At 38.1% G+C, this 22,319-nt stretch overlaps 1 protein-coding gene across 8 annotated transcripts; it reads left to right on the plus strand.

Annotated features, from left to right (window-relative positions):
• The first annotated feature begins 242 nt into the window (after positions 1 to 242).
• On the plus strand, positions 243 to 22,319 carry LOC119536544 (membrane-spanning 4-domains subfamily A member 4A-like). 8 transcript variants are annotated; one of them, XM_037839400.1, is made up of 7 exons: positions 243 to 386; positions 8,513 to 8,672; positions 9,747 to 9,875; positions 13,855 to 13,911; positions 15,055 to 15,216; positions 19,554 to 19,652; positions 21,391 to 22,319. In XM_037839400.1, exons 2-7 carry the CDS (start codon positions 8,547 to 8,549, stop codon positions 21,460 to 21,462), a joined length of 645 nt encoding a protein of 214 aa, XP_037695328.1. In that variant the 5' UTR covers positions 243 to 386; positions 8,513 to 8,546; the 3' UTR covers positions 21,463 to 22,319. The 8 variants fall into 8 exon arrangements, with proteins under 8 accessions (XP_037695328.1, XP_037695329.1, XP_037695333.1 ...); XM_037839401.1 differs by having other exon boundaries at positions 267 to 386; positions 8,531 to 8,672; XM_037839405.1 differs by having other exon boundaries at positions 274 to 386; positions 8,544 to 8,672.

Here is a 22,319-nt window from a genome sequence, read left to right on the forward strand (position 1 = left end):
ATCTGACACACAACAAATATTCAACTGAGGATATGATGTTGACTCATATCCTCAGTAGTAAACACTATTATTTTCATTTAAGAGACTTTGAAGCATCTAGTACTTGTCCAGCAAATTTCACAATAGATATCTACAACCATATTAGGGAGACAAAATCAGTTTGCACTTCCGACATAAAAAAGGAACTACTTGTGCTACTCAGAAATTCTCTAGACAGACTTTGGAGTTTAGAAAAACTGCTAGGAGAGGAAGGCAGATTTAAAGCTCAGTACAGTGTGAAGTGGGGGAAGGTGATCATATCTGGACAGAAGAACTGTGGGGCATTTGCCCAGAGCCTCCTCTAGCACTCATCAGGGACATAGCAGACACTGCAGGCTTGAAGCAAGGTATGTTTAAGGACTTGCCTTTCTAGGTTTTAGGCTGATGGCTTTTCCCACTGGTTGGTTCCGAGGTTCTAAGGTCCCTGGGAGTTAATGAGATAGGATGAAGCCACTTTTCTTGGAACAAGCTGGTATTCTGAGTTGGGAGAGTTTGAGTGAAACTATAACGGTACTTTTGGGGGTACTTTGGGAATTGCTTTTGCTGCAGACGATGGGGTTAAGGGAAGGTTCCTAAAGGCTGAAGCTGGATGCTGAGAAGTTTTACTTTTGCTCTAAATTTCCAGGCTATCAAAAAGTTGAAAGCAATACTATAAACTTTTGACTAATTATTTCATGCACTTTTGATATCCCTTCTTCTATGATCTTTATTTTCTTTCTCTGATGTGCTAGTTTTAAAATTCAACATTTAAGAAAAATTCTGCCACATGCAGATGTTGGGGATGTGGTATGGGACAAAGGCAGAGTCTCCAGTTTTATGCATTTAGACTGGTCTCCAAGAAAAAGCAGTGCCCTAATCTAGTTCTCCAGCTGTCTCTGGCACCATGCACTGGACATCCAAGCCATAAATTGAAGCTTCTCTTGAGCTACTAATTAGTTTACTAATTAAAGAGATCTTGTTGATTCTTAACATCTTGGATCAGAAAGGAGCTTGGAGGTAATTATGCCCAACTCATTCCTTCCTCAGAGGAGGTAAATGGAACCCAGAGAAGAGAAATTACTTGCCCACTATCACACAAGTCAGTAAAAGAGCTAAGAGTAGAACCCAGCCTTCCTGATTCCTTGTCCATGCCTTTTGTCTGCCACAAGTCACCATTTCTCCATCACCACCCACATCCTCCAAGAAACCACCCAGGTTCAAGCCTCCTTTCCATCTTCTATTCTATTTTATAAGTTTGCCAGAGAAGGAGAGGCTGGCCTTTCAGACAACCCTCCTCCTTCTCATACCTTGGCAATTGTGACCATGAGGGGATGGCGATATGAAAATAAGGAAACAAAAGATTATTGGTGGTGTGCATCCACAAAGAGACTGAGCCATTGGAAGAAGAAGGAGATTACAGGGGTTTACAAAAATGGCACTCTAGTTCTAGTAACCCATTGTATGTTGACAATATAAGATTGAAGTTTAGACTCTTCCCAACCTGGGAAAAATGTCCCCAGTTGTCATCCAATATTCTCTACTGTTTTGGTTTCCTTGGCACTTTTACATAGGGAAGTGGTGCCCTAGAGAGTGAAAACACAAAGCTTTGTCCTTGGGGAACTCACCTGCCTTAGGTCATTAACAGATGGATTTCTGTGGTGTGAGGGTCGGAGGCTGTTCTGCAAACCCAGGGCTTGAGATCCTTGGAAAGGCCCAGCACCAGCCCTGAGAACCTGACCTGGGTTACCATAGAGATATAGCAAAAGATAGGGCAAGGGACACTTGAAAGCGTCCTTTTGATATAATATCTTTGCCCCAAGAAAGCTGACAGTTCTACAGGAAAGGCACCACATATAAAGAACCATCACAGGCATTTAAGAAGAGGGGCCCTACCTTTCCTACACTCTTGGTCTGAAGGAAAGTCTAAGAGCTCATTGTGGAGGCTACTTTGCATTAGAGACAAATAAACAAGCTTACATTGCACTGGATTGGAAGAAGTTCTGTGTTTACCTTTACCACAATGTTGGCTTTATGCTGTAAGAGGAAAATACAGATTTCTTAAACCATCCCTTAGGTTGAGTAAGCCGCATGCAGGCAGGGCATGGGGAAGGTGGGGGGTTGCGTGAGAGAGGCAAAGAAATTATGCAATACAGTCGGTGTCTGAGAAGACCAGATGCCTGCCGGGATGGGTTTTTTGTTGCGGGATGGTTGTGGGGGGGATGGGACATTCCTGGCAATGGGCTCAGCATATGCAAATACCCAGGTATAGGAAATAGATTGCTGATTTGGAAGAACTGAATTAAATCAAGTAGATGTGAAGCTTTGACAACTAAAAAAAAAATGTGTGCGATTCAAGGTTAGCATTGGGTAATAGATGTGGGGTGATGCAGCAGTTTTCCTCATTGACCACCTCGAACACTTTAATTTCTATGGAATGCCATAGAAGGGTTTTAAAAAGGGGGTGACACATTTGTCTTTACAAATGAGTTGACATACATGGCCATTAGAGGACACAGGGGAACATAAGGAAGCTATGGCAAGACTCATGCTCAAGTAGAGGGTGGCTGGGTCTGGGGATGTGAAGGATGTGTTCAGAGCTGAAAGATGGTTGTGAGAAGAATCAGAAGAATGTGACTGATTGGACATAGCAGGTGAGTAAGAGGAGTCATCTGTGACCAACTCCTAGGTTTTTAACACAGGAAACTGAGTTAATGGTGGGTACCTCCATTAAGAGAGGATGCTTAGAGTTCCACTTAACATTCTTATAGTTCTTGTGATCTTTAGCTCTAGCCTATTTTAATATAGAGACTACTTGGCGGGATCTGAAATCATCTCCTCTACAGACTTATTGTACCATGTGACTTTCTTTGAAAGTGAAAGTTTAAGGAAGGCTGGATATCTCATGCTTAACTGTTTGAGGGTTCTAATGTTTGAATTACTCCTCTCCCCTCTGGGACAAGTTGCTAAACGAAGATGAAATAATGGCATATGTTATAATGACTTAAAATTAAGCTGAGTGGGGGTAGTTCTCCCAGTTAAAGCTGGATTAGAGATGGTGGATTAGATTTAAGGCAAAAGCGAAGGTCTCCAATTTTATTCTATCTGTTCCCTACAAACCTAGATCTTTTTGTGATGCTCAAGTGTACAGAGCAACCTGAATACACCTACTCGATAGCATATAATAGGTAATTTATGTCACAACCTGGTTTCATCAGAACAGACACTGCCAGAGAAAAAGAAGGGCCTCCCAGCCTCCTTTTACCTAGACTTGTGTCTAGCTTATTCCATGAGAGCAAGAAGCAGAGTGCATGCCCCACCCTTCCAGGAGAAACTTTGAGAGAAACCTCAAAAGAGAGGAGGACTCAAGCACACTGATCACATGGCCCAAAGAATATCATACTCTGACCCATCATTTGTCAGCCCTCTCCTCTCCCTCTTTCCTTCCTCCAAGGAAACAGCAGGTTGGGGTGGGAGGATACCAGAACAAATTCCCTCTCTAACCTGTCACTGAGTGGCTTGAAGAGGAAGTTTATGTTTTATATGTCAATCCAGAAAATGGGTATATAACAGCAGTAACAACAATAATGGTAGCTAATGTGCATTTAGTATTTATTATGTGACATGAATTGTTAAAAGTGTTCTACATGTATTATATCATTAAATTCTCACAACAGTTGGTGCTACTCTTATCCACATTATAGAGCTACAGAAACACAGGCAACAGGGAGATTAAGTAATTTGAGAAAAGAGCACAGAGCTTCCACTTAAATCCAGGTGATACATATCCAGAATGCCTTTGCTTAAGATGATCCAAACTATACTAGTTTGGTTAATGGAAAAGGTATTTTGTTTGTACATTTATCTTGCATTTGGGTAGTTTTCTGAGTATTATTCATTCTAAAAGTTTTTTCAGTTGTGATACTTTGGATTCCATATGTATATTAGATCTTCACCACACAATGGGTTTGTTTCTACTATGTAATTTTTTAAAAAATAACAGCTTTATTTAAATATAATTTAAATGTCATACAATTCACCTTTCACAGTGTACAATTTAATGCTTTTTGTTATGTTCACAGAGTTGTTCAACCATCAGCACTTTAGAACATTTTTCATCACCTCCGAAAAGAAACCCATGAGTGATCATTCTCCATTTCTCTTCCCCTGTAGCCCCTGGCAACTCCTAATCTTTCTCACTCTATAGATTTGCTTATTCTGGACATTTCATATAAATGGAATTGTATAATATGTTGTCTATTGTGACTGACAACTTTCACATAGCATAATGTTTTTGAGATTCATCAATCACTGTAGCCTGTATTAGAACTTAATCCTTTTTCATGGCCTAATAATATTCCACCGAAATACCATATTTTGCTTATCCATTTGTCCATTAATGGACAGCTGGGAGGCTTCTACTTTTGGCTACTGTAAATTGTACTGTTATGGGTATTCTTCTACAAGTTTTTCTGTGGAAACATGTTTTAATTTCTCTTGGGTTAAGGTAGGAATAGAATTGCTGGGTCAAATGGTAAGTCTATTTTTAAACACTTTGAGGAACTGCCCAATTGTTTTCCAAAATGGGTGCACCAATTTAAAATCCCAAAAGCAAAGTTTGAGGGTTCCAATTTCTTTGTATTTTCACCAACACTTGTTATTGTTCGTATTTTTTATTTTTACCATATTAGTGGGTGTAAAGTGGTTTTGATTTGCGTTGCCCTAAGGACAAATTATTTTGAACCTCTTTTCATGTGCTTATTGGCCGTTCGGATATTTTCTTGATGAAGCGTCTATTCAAATCCTTTGCCCATTTTTAAATTGGTTTATCTTTTGTAAATAGTTGAATTGTAAGATTTCTTTATGTATTAAGCATACAAATATCTTATCAAATACATGATTTGAAAATATTTTCTCAGATTCTGTGGACTGTCTTTTCACTTTCTTGATGGTGTCCTTTAAAGTAGGGAAGTTGTTAGTTTTGATGAAGTCCAATTTCTCTGGTTTTTACTTTAGTTGCTTGGCCTTTTGGAATCACATCTAAGAAACCATTACCTAATCCAACATAGTGAAAATTTACTCCTATATTTTCTTCTGTTTTGTAGTTTTAGATTTTACATTTAGGTCTATGATTCATTTTCAATTAATTTTTGTATTCGGTATGAGAGAGGATACTACTTCATTCTTTGCATGTGAATATCCAGTCGTCCCAGCACCGTTTGTTGAAAAGAGTATTCTTCCCATTTAATTCTATTGGCACTCTATTAAAAATCAATGGACCGTACATGGGAGGATTTATTTCTTGACTAATTCTATTTCATGCTGATATATGTCTATCCCTATGCCAGTAGCACACTCTTTTGGTTAATGTAGCTTTGTAGTAAGGTTTGAAATCAGGAACTGATTTCAAAAGTCCTCAAACTTTGTTGTTCTTTTTCAACATTATTTGGACTATTCTGGGTCTCTTGCATTTCCATATGATTTTAGTGTGAGCTTAAAAATTTGTGGGAAAATGAAGCTAAGATTTTGATAGACTTGTGATGAATCTGTAAATCGAATTGTGGAGTATAATTTCCATCTTAATAAAATCAAGTTTTTCATTCCATAAGCATGGGATGTCTTTTTGTTATTTCAGCAGTGTTTTGTGGTTTTCAGTATACAAGTCTTGCACTTCTTTTGTTAAGCTTATTCTCAAGTATTTTATTTTTTGTGATGCTGTTTTAAATGGAATTATTTTCTTAATTTCTTATTCTGATTATTCATTCCTAGTGTAATTCCTGAAAATGGCCCTATTTTACCCTTGATCTTGAAGCACAGTTTTTCTGCATAAAACATTCCAATTTTATTGTTATTTTTTTCTTAGCCCCTTGAAAGATATTTTTTGCTGTCTTCCAGCTTCCATTGATGTCATCAATCTAATTGCAAATCCTTTGCACATGATCTGACTTTTCTCTTTCACTATTAAGATCATCTTTAGTTTTACAATTTTATATATTCACTATAATGCATTTGAATATAGAGTTTTTAAAAAAACTATACTAGCTAATGTATGTTTTATCTCCTGTTTCTGTGGGTTTCATATAATTCAGCAGTTCAGGAAAATAGGTAGTTATTATCTTTTCAAATTTTGCCAATATTACCTACTCTTCATTTATCTTCCTCTCTCTATGACTCTAATTATACACGTTAAACCTTCTAATTCTTTCCTTCCAAATGTTTAAGCTCTCTCCCAATATTACCATTTTCTTGTCTCTCTAAATGATAGTCTGGGTAATTTCTTTAGATTTATCTCCTAAATTCACCAATATGCTTTTCAGCTATTCCTTGATAATTTAACACATTGATCAAGTTTTTTATGTCAACATTATATTCTTTACATATTTTTAATTTTTGAGGCTATTTTGCAATTTGGCCATGCTACTTTTTGCACATTGCTTTTGCTTTTTCATTTTTATAACTCTATTTTTATGACTTTCGATATTTCATCCATATGAAATATTTCATCTGTATTTGATGATTCTAGTATCTGAAGCATTTGGTGCCTCTCATATCTCTATCTCATGGTAACTTCTAAAAAATTTTTTTTACAATTAGTGATCTTTGATTGTGCTGAGAAATTTCCTTAATCCTAATCTGTGAGACTTCTTGGAGGCTTATGTGGAGGATGCTTACTTCTATCTTTGTGTATTTGAATATAAGATACTCATTGATAGATTGCTTGCTACAGATGCCTTCTGTGCTTCTCAGAACTATTTTTGTCCAAGGCAGTTACAACCATCAACTGCTATATTCCATTCCCCAGATAATAAACCGTAATTTTTGTTTTACACCCTAAGACACCTTTTATCTTTGATAAGTGCACTTTGAAATCTGTGGCTATGGTATCCTGTTTCTTTGATACTCTTTCTACATTTCCCCTAGACTTACCCTCATTCAATTTTCACTGTTTTTGAGTCATTTCACCTAATTTGAAGGGATTTTAGTTGTTTCCTAGTTTCATAGCATAATGGAGTTATAATTTTCTTTCTTCATGTTGCTTCTTGAAATTTTCTAGAAGGGAAAAAGAAACATTAACTTCTTGGTTATTGTCTCATATTTAAGTCTTGATCTTCCTCATTTCCAATCTCATTCACATTATTTATTCCTTGTGATTATTAATTATATTTCTTTCTTATTTTGTTAACATTTCACTTTACTGATAACTATGATTTGCTGTTTAGTACAGTTCATTGTACAGTTTTTCAGAATTTGACAATATATGTTACTAAAAGTATAGCATTTAAAAATAAGTTTATTTTAAAATTAAAGTAATTTAAATGAGATTGTTTTTTACATTTAAGTTTTTTTCTCCCTATCTATTTCTAAAGTTGCCCCTTTTTTCTTCTGCTGATAGAATTTCCTATTAGTAATGTGGTTCTCCTGGTCTACTGAAGATAAATATAGATTAATAATATTTTACAGAGAAATCTGAAGTCTTTTCCAATCCATGGTGCTACTACATTCTTGCCTATTGTGCTCCCAATAAGAGGGCACATATCTACAAATCTGGGACTTTGCTAGGGCTCCAATGAAATATAAATGGTATCAGAATCAATCATGATTGCACTTGCACTATTTTAGCAAGTTTCACTGCTCAAAATGTGTGGGAGTGGACCTTGTGATATTTGAATATGTAATAAAGTAAAAAAAATACTATGTGATTTAAACCCATCTCCATATAACCTGATTGGATTTGATATATTGAGATGAGAAAGGCATGAGAGTATAAAGTTTATAGGTTGAGTCTCAGAAAAATAATTTTATGTGTATTTGCTATGCATGGGCATGTAAGGACTTAAAGCCTTTTACATTCACCATATTGTGCTATCAATTAATAGGATAAGAGATTTAAATTCCTGCTGCCAGGGATATGACTTAGAATCATAAGTTCTATCCCTAAAGTCCAGCATTTACAGGGCAAATTCAAACATTACATAAATCCTACTTAGTAAAGATGAACTTGGAGGAGGTTTCCAGCTCTGAAAATGCAGTTGTGCACTAGTTAGAAAACAGGGACTATAAATTATCACACAATAAATTGGAATTCAGAGGATTTCTTAGTAAATTATTAATTACTATAAAAGTTATCCTTCAAAGGGGAAAATGACTGTAACCAAGGGAATGTGCAATTAGATGGGTACAGATCAAATCTGAGGACAGATTTGAGATACGAATTTGAAGACACGGACCTAACTTGAGGGGCCCAGCATATTCACTGCAATTCTATTCGCATTTTCTTCTCTTCAAGACTTTCTAGAATCTTGATGTCACGTGGCATTTCTATCTCCCTCCCCATCTCCTTCAGGTGATGTTTGTTTCCCTTGCCTATGGGACTCTTGTGGAGATGTTCTAACAACTGCTATAATACAGGAAGGGAATGTTGAGGAAGCATCTACAGCAAAGTGCTCCTCTCCTGCCATTTCCAGGACCTCCTCCTAAATCGCATTTCTCACTGTAGCCTTGTTTCTGTTGCCAGGACAACCTTGAAGGTGATGGAACAGACAGCACAAGAACTTGGTGCTGGTTTGCCCCAGCTGAGGCAGCTTGCTGCTGTGCAGCCACTTCTATGGAAAGGGAAGTCAGAGAAGTTCTTGAAGGGGGAGCCCAAGATTCTTGGGGTAAGTCAGCTGTGGATCTGGGACAAGAGCAATGATTATATAAACTCACAGCTGGTCAGACTTAATGCCACTTAATTCTGTTCCACCAGCACATAACACATCACAACACATCAGCCAGTCCTGAGGACATCATTTGATGTTCAGGCCAATCACTTAAAAATGGAACAATATGCTATTACATCACGCTTCTAACTTAGTTGTATTTAAAATACGGCAACTATATATCTGTCCTAGGGTTGTGAGCCATTCATGGTAACTATCTTTGACTTTGGCATAGAAAAGCAGCAAAGAAAAGGCCTTGTTGGGCTAGCTGGTTTTCCCTTCACAGACCTTTCTGTCAACTTTCTATTGTTACTATCTCTTCCTGGGACATTTTCTTAGGCAGTTCTCCCCTCAGAGTATGAAAACTTGACTATCCTCTGTGTATATGTTCCCCTTATAGTCTCAGGTGGGTTTGCCTGAAAGGAACAGAGGGTGTAAACAAAGACAGGTGGAAGCTCAAGCTTCAAACCCCTGGGACAAAATCACAGTGGGCACTTTGAAACAATTTTAATACCATGGTTTAATTGTACTGAAACTCCCCTACTTTTTAACCCTGGCCTCACACTTCTGGTCTCAGACCCAGGCCCTAAGGAAATGCCGTATTTGTTCTTCTCTGTTTCTTCCAAAACACACTCTCCTTCCTTTGGGTCACTTGTCCTTTCTGGAAGAATTGCTTCCCAACTCCTCGTTCTCCCTTGTCTGAGCATATGACAATGGGGAGCAACATCTATGGAAGGAGGAGCTTCATGGGTATCAGTAAAGTGACTCTGAACAAGTCCAGGCACAACTTGAGGTTACTTGAAACCAATGGGACAAAGATAGATATCAAAAGAGATAATTTTAATAAGTTACTATAGCCACAGTTTTTTTTTTTAAAATGTGAAGCAAAAATGATAAGCGAATATCAAGGAGGACATCTGTCGACTTCAAAAGATGGAGAAGGAGGCAGGGTAACTAGCGGATTAGACATGGGTGGCTTGGGCACCATTCCTGTGGCAGAGAATCAGCTTTGACTTTCGCCCTCATTTCTAGGTTGTTCAGATCCTGATTGCCCTGATGAATCTCAGCTTGGGAATAATAGTGATGACTGCCTCATTTTCATCTTATTATTTCAAACCCTTTTCAGTGTACACGGGGTACTCAGTGTGGGGCTCGGTGATGGTGAGTAGCACACCTTTTGAATAATTGGAGACAACACAGCATAATTGTTAATAGGTGTTTCGGAATCATATCCCAACTCTATCTTGTAGTTCTATAACCTTGAGAAATATACCTAACCTCTTATTGACTCAGTTGTCTCACATTAAGAGGGGCTTGATAATATAAAACTCATAGGAAATACAATTTATTGTGTCTGGCTCATCAATGATCAAATCATAACAAAGGGTTAGCTTAGTAAATGGAACTGCTATTAGATGAATTTTGTTGCTTAACTTTAATAACAATGACTATAATTAAAATTAAAGATTGAAATTAAAATTTAAGCCCAGCCTCCCAAAAAAGAAAAAAAAAAATTCTCTACAACTTGAGAGTATAAATGAGGATAAAATGTCAAGTTTCATCTACTGACAAGAAGAAAATAAATTTATAAACAAGATTTATGTTAGAATCAGTGAACCAATTCAATTGTTTCAGAGTTTTAATTTTTTTACCTCTACAAAGTTGAGAATGAGATAGTTTAGAGTTTTATTATAGAGGTGGCTTTATGCTCCCCCTCACCAATATCAGCAAATGTGCAAGGTTTGGAATATAGCAAATGCTGCCCTGCTTCTGAGAAGTTGCATAATGCTTTATATATCTCACGCTACTAATGTTAATAATAGCTTCTTATTAAAATCTTACTATGATCCTGGCACCCTGCTAAGTGCTTTATACGCACAGCTCCATTTCAAACAATTTTGCCACCATCTTCCGAGGAAGGCTTTATCACTACCCTCATTTCATGGAGGAAGAAATTGGCACTTTGATTAAGTAACTTTCCGATTACTTTCACACAGCTATTTCATAAAAGAATCAGGGCTTAAACTAACGTCATTCTAGTTCCAGAATTATGTTTATCTAACTAACAGTCTAGTTTTCTGCTTCTGTTTTCATTTTCCTTTCAAACCCACATTGGAAACCAGCTTACATAGTTTGTATCTTCTACACATGTTCTGTGGATCACCAAGGATGGCAGGAGCTGGGTTTCTGAATTGAGGTGTCACTCAGACCAGTCTAGGTTTACTACTAATAAAGCATTTTGCGTAATTGCTGGGACATCTGTGCTGCTACCTTCAAATAGTCCTTCAACCTTATTTTCAAACCCCACCTGTGAAATGCTACCTTTACCTCTCTTAGCAAAGTACAAATAACAAGACTGAGGACTAACCAACCAAAAATTTTTCCCTCATTTTGGCCCCTTTAGTCTCCTGCAGAGTTATATGTCCTTTGCCAGAATCCCATCAAATTATCATCACATCAGCCTATTTGTTCAAGTTTTCTTTTGTGCACTTTTGGAAAGTTTTAAGATTTTATTCATATATATCTTTAGCATTCCTCATTAAGTTTTTCCTCTGAGATACATTATACATTTTTTGCTATGGTAAATAAGGTCCTTTTATTTAATCCTTTCTTCAAATACACACACATATTTATAATATATATAGATAATTTATGTATATAATGTTGTTCCTATCTCCCTTACTGAATGTTCTTATTATTTAGAGATTTTAATTCATATTATTGGATGCTTCAAATATGACACACATTCATAACATTAAGTTTAAACATTTCAAATTTTTTTCTTGTATAATTGTATTGGTTAATATGCAAATGAAAATTTTTGCATAACAGTGGGCATCCTTGTCTTGATTTTGCCTTTAATGATGCTTCCAGTGGTTCCCCATTAAACATGATAAAGATTTTTGGACTGAGATGTTCTATCATCATACTGTGGAGAATCCAACTCTTCATATTTTATTAATAATGTTTTAAGTCAATAATAATATTGAATTGTGTTAAATGTCTTGTCAACATGCTTAATAATTTGCATGTGAATTTTCTCCTTAAATCTATTAATTTTATAAATTATAATATTTCAGTATTAAAATTCTGAAGAAATACCCCACTTGTTCATAATTAATTTCATTTATTATGATGGAGGAATTTCTCTGCTATTTTTTTCCAGAGGTGATGTAGTTTACATTAATCATCTCTATGTCTTGCTATTAGAAATTTGTTGAGGGAATTTATCGATTTCTTTCATTAGATCAGTCTTTTTCTTGGTGTTAAAATACAATATTTTTGAAATTTTTAAAAATCAGAGTTGCAAAGCAAACCCAGAAACTCAAAGAGGCAAATAATATAAAGCATGGAGTCCAATTGATTTGACTTGAGCCATTTTAACCAAGAAGAAAATAATTACCCAATTGTTAGAGTCAAATGAACTAGTGTATTGTGATCATCAGCTTATAAGGTATTTAAAAAACTTTCTTTGCTCTTGCTTTATTTCTAACTTTGATAGAAAATTTAAGAGATTTGCCTTTAGTTTCCTTTTAAAATTTTTTTTTTTATTTTTGGTAATATCTTGTTCACTTTTGGTACCATTATAAGGTGTTTTAGTTTCCTAGGCTGCTCAAGCAAATGCCATGAAATGAGTCAACCAGAACTTGAAGTGATTTTTCCTTCAATTTGTCTCTTTTGTCTCTCTGTCCCTTTTAGTCCAGTCTGGCAATGGTTCCATTCATACAAATTACACAAAAAATTTGCTGGTTTTGCATGTAGTTCACAGGGGTCCACACCATCAGACAGTAGGAGTTTCCACAGATGCTTCATGGATAACTGCACCTCCAGACCTGACTGCATGGAAATGTCCGACTGGATCCATGTTCAGTTAAACTCTCACAGGGAGCATTATTCTCGGAGACTCACCTTCCAGAAGCTCAGAATTTTTCCAAACCATCAATTTCTGGTTCCTTTATGCCCAGGAGTTCGCTTCTCAGCTTATCCCTTTCCTCTTGCATTTTATGATGAGCTTCAAGGAGAAATCAGGCTGTACTTTCCACATTTAGTTTAGAAATCTCCTCAACTAAATATTCAACTCATCACTTTCAAGTCCTGCCTTCCATCTGACATCAGAACTCAATTCTTCAAGTTTTCTGCCATTTTAAAACAAGAGTTGCCTTTCCTCCAGTTTCTAATAACACATTCATCATTTCTGTTCAAAGCTTCATCGAAAATACCTTTAGCCTCCATATTTCTACCAACGCAGTCTCTTCCAAGGAATCTAGGACTTTTCTATCAAGAACGTCTACCCATTACCCAGTTCCAAAGCTGTTTCCACATTTTTGGTATTTGCAGTAACAGTCCCCCACTCTCCTGGTACGAAAATCTGCTTTAGTTCCCTAAACTGCACAAGCAAATACTGTGAAACGAGTTAACTTAAACAAATGGGAATTAATTAGCTTATGGTTTTGAGGCTAAAAGAAAGTCCAAATCAAGATATCATTAAAGCAATGCTTTCTCCTTGAAGAGTGTGGTGTTCTGGGGCTGACTGTTGGCCCTTAGCTTGTCAAATGGCAATGCGCACTGTGGCTTCTCCTGGCCTCTCCACTCTCTTCCAAGCTTATTGATTTCAGCTTCTTACTTCTTGTGGCGCTCTCTCTCTCTCTCTCTCTCTGAATTTCATTCTTCTTATAAAGGACTCCATTAATAGGATTAAAACACATCATGATTGGGCTGGGCCACCCCTTAAGTGAAGTAACCTCATCTAAAGGTCCTACTTACAATGGTTTCACACCTGCAGGAATGGATTAAACTTAAGGACATGCTTTTCTGGGGTACACACAGTTTCAAACCAACATAAGGGTTAGTTTGTATCAGGAATTTGGAAGATTTCTTTATATTTTGATGCTATGGGACAGTGTAAATATCATAGCAGGTAGAAGTTTTTTGAAAAATTTGATAAATTCTCCCATGAATCCATCTGGTATAATTTCTCTGCTATTTCTGAGGGAGGAGGTGGTTATTTATAAACATTTTCATTTCTTCTAAGATAATTGGTCTGTTGTACACTTCTATCTCATTTAGGGGTAAGTTTTGGTAAATTGTAACTTCAAATATTTGTTTAAAATTTTACCTGCATTTTCCCTCTTGTTACCAGTTTATTATTTCAGGATCTTTTTCAGTTGCAGCAGGAAATAGAACTACCAAAGGTCTGGTGAGTAATATTTTTTTTCTTTTTTTGGTATCAAAAGAAGAGGGATTAATGAAATATGTAATCATTCTTCCTGGGTAGAAAACAGATTTTGTTTGTGTGCTTTTAAAAAATCAGGTGATAGTGGGAATTTTAGCTGGTTGGACTGATCATTCAAACATTGTTACAATTACTGACAAGGGGCTGAATATTTTGGCAGAGTACTTGCTGAATCTTTATAAAGGTACAGAGAATTCCTTAGAAGAAATGTCAAGTGGAAATCCATAAAAAACTTCCCTCCCTGCAGCTTGAGATCCAGCACATGACAGTGGCACCAGATCGGTTAACTGTGTCCAACTGTATCCAAAAATGATCTTGATTAAGTTTGCAATAAAAGGCAGTTTACAATAAGCCTGTTAAAGAGAAGAAGCAAATATAAACCATCTTCTATGCCAATCTGTCTTGCACAAAGTCAATAAAAGGCAAAAGCCCAGATCTCATCAAATGTGTTTTCCCTGCTTAAAGACCATATTTGAATTTTCTTTGCTCAAAAGATAAATATCAGACTATCATATATGTTCAATCTGGTCCTTCTAAATCTGGCCTCAACCTGCCTCCTCAAGCATTTCTCTAGCTATAGCCATTAAAATATACTGGCCACATTAAACTTCTTACTCTTTCCCAAGCAACTCAACTTCTTATAGAAAGACTCCATACTTTCACCCATGGGGAGAGGATGTGTGAAAAGGAGTACACAGAAGAGGGAGATGATCTCCAAAAGGCACAGAGACATGAGAGGTGAACAGTACTTAGAGATTTGATGAGCGGTCAGGCATCTGAAACAGGGTGTGGTAGGAGATGGGCAGTGAAGTCTGTCCAGCTAAAGTGTAAGTGACATTGTGGGCTCCACTAAGGAGATCAGAGCTCGTCTCATGTGCCCAGGGGAATCATCTAAGGGATTTGGGAATAACAGAATAATATTTGCATATTGGCAAGAGATTAGAGCTGAAATGACCACAAGGAAAGAGACTGAAGAAGACTATTGCAATAATAAAGATAGAAAGAAGATGGACTGTGTTAGGGTAGAAGCAGTGAGTGTGAAGTGATTGATGAGGGCATATTTGAGGATACTATCAGACTGTTTAATTGGTTTCCATTCCTTTGTAGGTCCAAAGTAGCCTTGGCCTGAACATCACCAGCTCTGTCTTTGCTGCAGTAGGATTCATACTCTATGCAGTCAGCGTGGCTGTTTTTTTGCACCATTACCATTACTGTTACAATGACGATAATAGATCAGAAAATTGTTACATGTTCATATCCATTTTGTTGGTGAGTGCTTTCTCTTTTCATGGGGCACTGTGGTGGAAGCATGTCATGGGAGCCCTGGCTCTGAAAAAAGCTTCAATCAGCATTCCCTAATTGCTGGATCATTTTGGGAACTTGGAAATGAAGGAGAAATTGGGTAATCCTTTATATAGGAGGCAAGTCTACACCTCACATCTCTCCTTGTCCTTCCTCTATATGTGTGATCAGGCAAAGTGGGAAGAAAGCTCATATTTTTAGAATACCCACTGTCTATGACTGTGCTGGACCCTTTGCATAATTTTTCTTGTTTAATTTCATAGCATCCATCTAGATCAGCATATGCTGTTATCCCTTCTAGAAATAGAGCCCAGATGTCCCTAGATGTCCCCAGGACTTCCTGATGGAGCCTGATGAAGCCACTTGATTCTCCAATGAAATAAAAGTGTTTTGAATATTATCTTACACATGATGATCAACCCAGTATCTCCTACAACATCTCTGCATGTTCTTGCAAGGCTAGTCACTTCTGGCCCCAACATCCTGTTCCTGGCAAATTCCCAGTCTCCATTCTGTATTTTACTATTATTCTTTACCACTTGCACCCACCTAGATGCTATTCTAATAGCTTTGGTCTTGGGAAATTACTACTTCCCAAGATTGTGTAGATAGAAAAACTTCCTGAATTTTTGGGCTGTTGGGTAAGTGGAGGGAGAGGGGGCAATTGCAGCATGGCATAGCGAGCGAAAATGCAAAATTAAATCTTTACTGTTAAAGTCTAAGCCATTTAAAACACCTCCCTTGGTCATTCTTAACACTACTGAATTCTCTGTGATCTTTTCTCCATGTGAACTTACAGCATTCCACCATGCTGCTTAGTTCTCTCCTTCCTTCTTGTTCTCATTGTTTTTTCCCTCAGCTAAATTTGGAGACTCAACATTCTTCCTAATTTATTACACAGATCACTTGTATTGCTTTTGCTTTACTCATAACTTCTCCTAGATAGGTCTTGAGGGCTATATGTTTACACCAAAATAACCCCTTGAGATGTCTTTGTTAAACTAATGTGCTCGTCTCGATATTTTTTACAGTTTTTATAGTAACCAATTTTATTTCTTGCCACTCATTCAAAATGAGAAAAGAGAACTTCTTCAGAGTACTAAAAGATTTCCAAGGTCACACAGATAGAAATTGGCCAAAGCAGGATTAGAATCTGGTCTCCTTGTTTTTCGTCCCCCCATTATCAGTTATGATTCCATGTTGTTATTTTGAAGAAGAATCTCACTTTCATTTCCTGAAGTTCTCTCCATTCATAGTCTTTGAGTGCAACAATATGGTCTCAATTTGTACTTGACCTTCCTCATAGGTCTGGCTTCACGGACAGGTGACCTGTGCAGTTGCACAGGGCCCCATAATTATAAGGGCCCTGTACATGGTTTAATACTCTGCTGTAACTCTCTGGAAATTCTTGATAATTTTTTTAGCAAAGGTCCCTACCTTTTCATTTTGCACTAGGATCCATAAATTATGTAGTTGGTCCTGCTTTCATCTCCATCGCCTTTTCTGGAGGCTGTCATGAATTCCTGTTAATTGTGTGAACATTTTTCTGCCTTCCTTGCACTAGAGGGCATCCACAGGGCTCCCAGGGATCTGAAGGATAAGGTCTCTTCCCGCCTGGGCTCAGATATCATCCATCTGCAGATTGATGAGCTCATATTTTATGCCCATTCCTAGAGTTGGCACTCTGGGAGATATTGGAAGGAGACCAGACCCCTATCTCCAGGGAGCTCCAGGGAAAGAAGTTAGAAGTTGACAAAGGGCCACAGGGTTTACTTTTGAATATAATTACTAAAAGAGGTTAGAAAAAGTGAGATCTTTGTAGAAAAGAGCATTTAAACAGTTTACTACCTGAACCACTAGGCAGAATTACATGAAATTTTTGATGATCAACCATGCTTGACTTAGACAAATAGCAGTTTCATGTGACTCAAACTAATATATATTTATTTGCTTCTTTTTGTTGGAAATCCAGCCAAGCATTTGTTTTTGTAAATAAAGTTTCACTGAAACAGCCACACTTGGGCTTTTATTTAAAAAATACTGCAAAAATAGTCTATGTCTTGATGGAATCATAGTTAACTTCTTATAAATTACTAATACCTAAATTCTTTTAAAAACTAAAAACTTCTTATAAACAGTTCTATTTTTTATTTCCCACAATATTGACATAGCACTTGTATTAGCCACACCCATTTTTTCCATATGTTTATGGCCTTCATGATACAATGGGAGAATTGAGGCATTGTCACAGAGGCTTTATGGTCTGCACAGCTTAAAATATTTACTATCTGATCCATTACAGAAAAGGTTTGCCAACCCCTGGTCTACCCTACTAGATGGTAAGATCCTTGAGGATGGGGAAATCTTCTGTCTTATTTATTGCTCTGTCTTTAATGCCTACAACAAGGCCTGAAGCAGAGATGCAACTGGATAAATATCTGTCGAAGGGATGAGGAAACAAATGAAGAAACAATGAATGCAAATACTCTCAATATCCATTTAAGTCTATATCACTCTTGTTCTGAGCCTTTGTTCTATGGGCTCTTCCAGAGCAGATGGACTATCCCTTGTGCATGGAGAGAAAAGGATAGAATTCTTAAACCAAAGAATATGCAGTATCAATTCAGAGTAACATTATTAGGAATAAGAGGACTGCCCAAGGTCCATCAAATCTGACCATATGTTTTGGCTGAAGCCATTTCTCCTGGGAGAGTGATTAGAACAGACTCACTTGGTGTTCATTACTGCATGAGTTCTCAGTTGCTGCTGTAACAAATTACCACAAATTTAGTGGCTTAAAACAATGCAAATGTATGATCTTACCATTCTGTAGGTCAGTACTAAATGGGTTTCGGTGGCTTAAAATCAAGGTGTTGGCAAGGCTGTGTTCCTTCTGGAGGCTCCTTCAGATGTAGGTCCTCACCTTCTCAAGATTCTAGAGGCTGCCTGCAGTCTTTGCTCTGTGGCCCTTCCCCAATCTTCAAAGAAAGCAGTGCAGCATCTTCAAATCCATCTCTGACTCTGACTTTTCTGCCTCCTGCTTCCACTTACAAGGATGTTTGTAATTAAATTGAGCTCAGTTAGAAGACACAGGATACTCTCCCCATCTCACAATTAACTGATGGGCAACCTTTTTCCATCTGCAACATTAATTCCCCTTTACCATGTGTTGTGGTTTGCTAATGCTGCTGGAATGCAAAACACCAGAGATGGATTGGCTTTTATAAAAGGGGGTTTATTTGGTTACACAGTTACAGTCTTAAGGCCATAAAGTGTCCAAGGTAACATATCAGCAATCAGGTACCTTCACTGGAGGATGGCCAATGGTGTCTGGAAAACCTCTGTTAGCTGGGAAGGCACGTGGCTGGCATCTGCTCCAAAGTTCTGGTTTCAAAATGGCTTCCTCCCAGGACATTCCTCTCTAGGCTGCAGTTCCTCAGAAATGTCACTCTTAGTTGCACTTGGGATATTTGTCCTCTCTCAGCTTCACTGGAGCAAGAGTCTGCTTTCAATGGCCGTCTTCAAACTGTCTCTCATCTGCAGCTCCTGTGCTTTCTTCAAAGTGTCCCTCTTAGCTGTAGCTCCTCTTCAAAACATCACTCACAGCTGCACTGAGTTCCCTCTGCCTGTCAGCTCATTTATATGGCTCCACTGATCAAGACCCACCCTAAATGGGTGGGGCCACGTGTCCATGGAAATATCCAATCAGAGTCATCACCCACAGCTGGGTGGGGCGCATCTCCAAAGAAACACTCAAGGAAATCTAATCAAAACTGATAACGTCTGCCCACACAAGATTACATCAAAGATAATGGCGTTTGGGGGACACAAAACATTCAAACTGACACACCGTGTAACCTAACATGTTTACAGGTTCTGGAGATTAGGATATAGACCTTTTTTTAGAGACCTTCATTCTGCCTATAATTACTATAATTACAAAGATACGAGATCACATTATAGTGTCAACCATGGGGAATTTCTAGTGTTAGAAAGGACTAACATGACAATTATCTTTATGATCCCTTCTCCCCTTGTTAAAGTGCTTTCACATCCTCTGGCCACAATAGTGCTGGAAAGTAATGGATGGAGGTGGGGGTGGGGGCAGATTTATCAGTGAGATAAGTGGAGTTTACGTGATATTCAGCAAGCCAAGAGCTGGCCAAGGGTGTGGCTGCTGTGAGGAGCCAGTTCTCCTGGCCCCTGACCAATGCTTTTTCTCTTTTGCCACTGTAATCAGTGATCAATGCCTAGAATTTGTCATCTCCTTTCCTCACTCTCCCTTGTGACGTCTGTGGTCCTAGGGTATGGAAATTATCGTGCTCATTTTAAGTGTGCTGGAGTTCTGCATTGCTGTGTCCCTTTCTGCCTTCGGATGCAAAGCATGCTGTAACCGTAGTGAGGTAAGTATCGGGCTTCCCTTGACAATGCCTGTTTTAGTCTGCTATTGCTGTGGAAGAAACCCCCACAAAGTTAAGAGATTTAAAATGATGCACATTCCTGTTTCTCAGTCCCCACGGGTCAGGAGTCTGGTCACTGCTTAGTTAGGTCTCCTGCTCAGGTCTTTACAAGGCTGGGATCAAGGTGTTGCCTTTGTGGTCTCATTTGCAATGTAGGATCCTCTTCGATGCCCACATGGCAGAATTCATTTCCCTTCAGCTGTAGGACTCAGGGCTACTTAATTCCTCTTTGAGTCAGTCCAGCAGGAAAGGAATGACTCTGCTGCTTTGAAAGTGCTTTTAAAGTGCCTGCCTCATGAGGTCATGTCCACCAAGGATGATGTACCTTTTGATAAATCAAAGTCAACTTATTCATAAATTGATCATGGGATTGATATCCCATCATATTCACAGGTCCCACCCACTCTCAAGGAAAGGGGATCATACAAAGGTATGAGTTATTGAGGGTCATTTTTAAATTCTGTCTACTACAATGGCTAAAGTAAAGCTATTTTTACCCACTTGTACTCCTTCAAAGAGCCTCCCCTCTGAGTACAGAGCAGAAAATTCCTCACAATAGAGAGATCCCCAAAGAGTGCCAGATTTTACTCCTATTCTATGATAACCAACTTCCCTAGGCTCCTGGGGAAATATCAGGGTTTCAACCTTTTATATCTGTTTGTGCATATGTGCAGATCATCCTGGCTGCTAAGCAGAAAGAATGTCACACACAGAGAGGAGATTAGGAAATGGAAGGAGAGAAGAGACCAAAAGGCTCTAGGAAGAAGGAGGCAGGGTTATTTTTCAAGGAGTGAGAATTCCAGGGAGAGAAACTAGAAATAGAAAATCCTGGCAGCTGCTCATTAGCTCCAGTTACTCAGAGGTCCAGAGTCTGGAAAAACCCCAAGCCAAATCATAAAATAATAATAGTTTGATGAGACTGTTTTTCTGGTTCTATTCTGTATTCATTTGTACCTCTTTCCCTTCTTTGGGGGGTCTCATGCTGTACCATACACCCCTGCAACCCCACAAAAGAGAGATGGACTAAAGTACCTTAACTCTATTAGTGGAATTTTTTACATTATATGATCCAAAAGTGAGAGTTTCTTAGAAATTCCAACTGATTTTGTAGTTTTTATATTCATCCCACTAATCTCCTGGTTTGAATCCAGGAGCAGAGCAGTGGCTTTGGGACATGTGATGCCTAAGTCTCTATCTCTTCCTGGTCCCCCCATCCCCGGTTTTCACAATGAATTTGTGGAAGAAAGCCTCATATTTTCCATAATTTCCTGAAGATGCCTGCCTTTCTGGGCCAGTGTAGTTTTGGTAGTGTTTGAGTCGTTGCCAGCTGTGTGGTTGGGATATGCTGTTGATATTAGGAGGAGAAGCCCAGTTAGGAAGATGAGCTCCATATTTACCTTAACACATTGGCTCACCCAACTAGTTGGGCACCATCCAGCCAAACATAAAATTGATCTACTTGCTAGAGCAACAACCATTGGCATCTCATGCCAAAAGCCATCACTGAAAGGTTGTCTACCTCTAGTCTGATCTAAAGGATGCCTGAGAAATCCAACCAGACTGGTCTTGAGACCAGATTGAGAGAAGAAAGAGTAGACTCTCACAATGGTGACATTGTGTGGGGAGGGCAGAGATGTTGATAAGTAGGTGACTCACTATGTTGTCGCGATTGATTTCACAGGTTGTGTTCATCCTGCCATCAAATCCTCACGTGGTAGAAACAGCACCTCCTGCAGATCGACTGGAGGCTTGACGCCTCCAACAAACCAATGGAAAAAAATGTTTCAGAAAATCTATCTAACAGTAATGCAAGAATCTCTCTTGGGAAAGCACCAGAATCCAACTCTGATTTTTAAAATTTATATTTTATTAAAATGCAGAGTCACATTTTCATTTCCCCGAAGAACTCAATAACTTCTTTCACCTGCTCTTTATCAGAATAGAAAAAGTTAAATAAATACATCATGCATTTAATGAGTCAACAGCATTTGAAAGCTTTCCGTCTAGTCTCGGGACTTTATGTAAGGGCATCAAGTTGGCAGATAAAACTTGGCAGCCAAATTGCAAAAGATATTGTTGACATGAGGACTCCACTTGTAGATATTTTCTAACTCAGCATATGTTTTTGTTTTTGTTTTTGGTTTTTTCTCTTTCACATTCTGAGTTACATTCAAGTATTTGTTTAATTATCCACTCTTCTTTCATGCAAACTCTTTTTGGGAAAATGAGGCTCTTCTCTCCCTATCCCAACCTACCCATCCCCTCCAGTGTCACAGGCAGGCCATAGCTAGAAAAAATCAGTCAAGATATTGCATTTTCCTGGTTGAGGACTGGGCAGTAACCTATTAGGGGCCAATAGGGTGAACTTCAAAATTATTTCCTTTATGATGATATAGATGATGTGTATCTCTTACTGGATATAAATGAGGATGCAGGTAGTCTGCTTTATTACTGACCGATGTATCTGTAAGATAAAGTCAAATCAAGAAAACAGAGCAAGAAATGGAAATAAGATGTGTCCTTGAGTTCATGGTTGAAAAGATGAACGAACCAATCTTGAAGCTTGTTCTAACCCTGATTTTTAATAAATTTTTTTTATGGTTTAAGCCA

The sequence above is a fragment of the Choloepus didactylus genome, chromosome 6, assembly GCF_015220235.1.
Source record: "Choloepus didactylus isolate mChoDid1 chromosome 6, mChoDid1.pri, whole genome shotgun sequence".
Lineage (NCBI taxonomy): Eukaryota > Metazoa > Chordata > Mammalia > Pilosa > Megalonychidae > Choloepus > Choloepus didactylus.